Source organism: Lepidothrix coronata, unplaced genomic scaffold, assembly GCF_001604755.1.
Source record: "Lepidothrix coronata isolate B3197 unplaced genomic scaffold, Lepidothrix_coronata-1.0 Scaffold199, whole genome shotgun sequence".
In the NCBI taxonomy this organism is placed as follows: Eukaryota; Metazoa; Chordata; class Aves; order Passeriformes; family Pipridae; genus Lepidothrix; species Lepidothrix coronata.
In genome coordinates, this window is record NW_016690379.1 from 768,912 (window position 1) to 770,734 (window position 1,823).

The following is a 1,823-nucleotide window of genomic DNA, read 5'->3' on the forward strand; positions in this document are numbered from 1 at the left end:
GCCTTGGACACTTCCAGGGATCCAGGGGCCGCCACAGCTTCTCCGGGCAACCTGTGCCAGGGCCTCCCCACCCTCACAGCCCATGGATGTGCCTTGCCCTGGCTCGGGGCTCTCCCTTCCAGCCGTTTTTTGTACCCCACGACAGCAGAGCCCAAACAGCCTCGGGAGCAGGAGCTGCTGCTCGGACATGGAGGGAAAGGCCTCGTGTGTCACATCCTGCAGCCACAGGGCTTCTTGTGCTTAAAGCAGCCGAGTTTTCTCCTGTAGGAACCGGGGTTTCAATCCCTGGTGCCTGTCTGGAAGGTATGCCTGTAGGCACTGACAGCCCTGGACCTGCTTTTTGGCTTCCACATGACCTTGACCACACTGGGGAGACCTTCTAGGCCGAGCAGCCGGGTGGGGTGTCCACAGCAGGGGACTCCACCCTGCATCCCAGGCTGCCCAGGGGTGCCAAGGGACATCTCCCACTTTTTCCAGGCCTTTTTGAAACCGGGGAGTGGAAGCAGCACCTCTGGACCACCACTGTGTGACCACCACGGTGTCACCACAGCGAACCCGCGGCCGCTGCAGCGCCTGGAAACCCCCAATTCCAGGAGTTTTCTTGCAGGGAATTCATCCCTGCAGGATGAAACCCCACTGTGCCCTCGCCAGCGGGACCCTGTTGAACAGCCGGGGGGTTGGAGCTGCTCCTGCTTCCAAACCCGCGGGAATTTTCCGTCCGATTTCCCACGGGACCGCCCCATCCTCCTCCTTTCCTCCCTCGGGATCGCCTCCTTTCCTCCCTCGGGATCGCCTCCTTCCCTCCCGCAAGCGCTGCGGTGCCGCGGAACTTGTTTTCCTCCCTGACCGGACCCAGCCCGAAGGCCCGGGAGGAGCAGCCTCGGGGCCATTTCTACACCGTCACTTCCCGGTGCCGCAGCCCCGGATCCTCCCGGAGCGTCCCCCCCGCACCGGGCAGGGATGTACCGGGCTCTCTGCGGGGGCACAGCCCTGTTACCCCTGCCTGGGACCACCCTCATCCCACCAGCTCCTCATCCCAGGAGCATCCTCATCGCAGGACCATCCCCATCCTGGGTCCATCTCCATCCCTGGAGCATCCTCATTTAGGAGCACCCTCATTTAGGAGCATCCTCATCCCAGGAGTATCCTCATCCCAGGAGCATCCCAATCCTGCGACCATCTCCATCCCAGGGGCATCCTCATCCTGGACCATCCCCATTCCAGGAGCCTCCCCATTCCAGGACCCTCCCCATCCCTGGAGCATCCCCATCCAGAAGCATCCCCATAACAGGAGCATCCCCATCCCAGAATCATCCTCATCCAGGACCCTCCCCACCCCCGGAGCACCCTATTCCCAGGATCCTCCCCACCCCAGCACCGTCCCCATCCCTGAAGCACTCTCCTCCCGGGATCGCCCCCGTCCCGGAGCCATCCCGTACCCTCCAAGGTCACACCTGTGGCAGGGTCGGCACCGTGGGGAGGGGACGGCGGCACCCCCCGAGCTGCATCGCACGGGCGACCCCGCGGGGCGCTCAGCATCCCATAGGATGCTCCATCGGGATCCTCCCCCCCAGCCCGTGTCCCAGCGGGACGTCCCCGCCGCTCACCTTCAGGTCGGGGGGCTTGGAGCGCTGCGGCGGGACAGCGCCCGCCTCGGGGCTGGCCGCCGCCGCCTCCCCGGCCTTGCCCTCCATGCCGCCGTGCCCGGGCGGCGGCTCCGCCGCGGGATCGTCCTCGGGCTGCTGCAGCTCGTCCGAGCGGCACCGCTTCATAGCGGGGCGCGGGGCGCGGGGGGCGCGGGGGGCGGCGGCGGCTCCGGGCGG

At 66.5% G+C, this 1,823-nt stretch overlaps 1 protein-coding gene across 1 annotated transcript in view; it reads right to left on the reverse strand.

Annotated features, from left to right (window-relative positions):
- TMCC2 (transmembrane and coiled-coil domain family 2) overlaps positions 1 to 1,726 on the reverse strand; it is a 24,779-nt gene extending 23,053 nt beyond the window's left edge. Inside the window, exon 1 of the mRNA XM_017832122.1 lies at positions 1,608 to 1,726. Within this exon, the coding sequence (XP_017687611.1) occupies positions 1,608 to 1,694 (87 nt within the window). The 5' untranslated portion in view covers positions 1,695 to 1,726. The remainder of the gene's footprint in view (positions 1 to 1,607) is intronic.
- Positions 1,727 to 1,823: the final 97 nt, after the last annotated feature.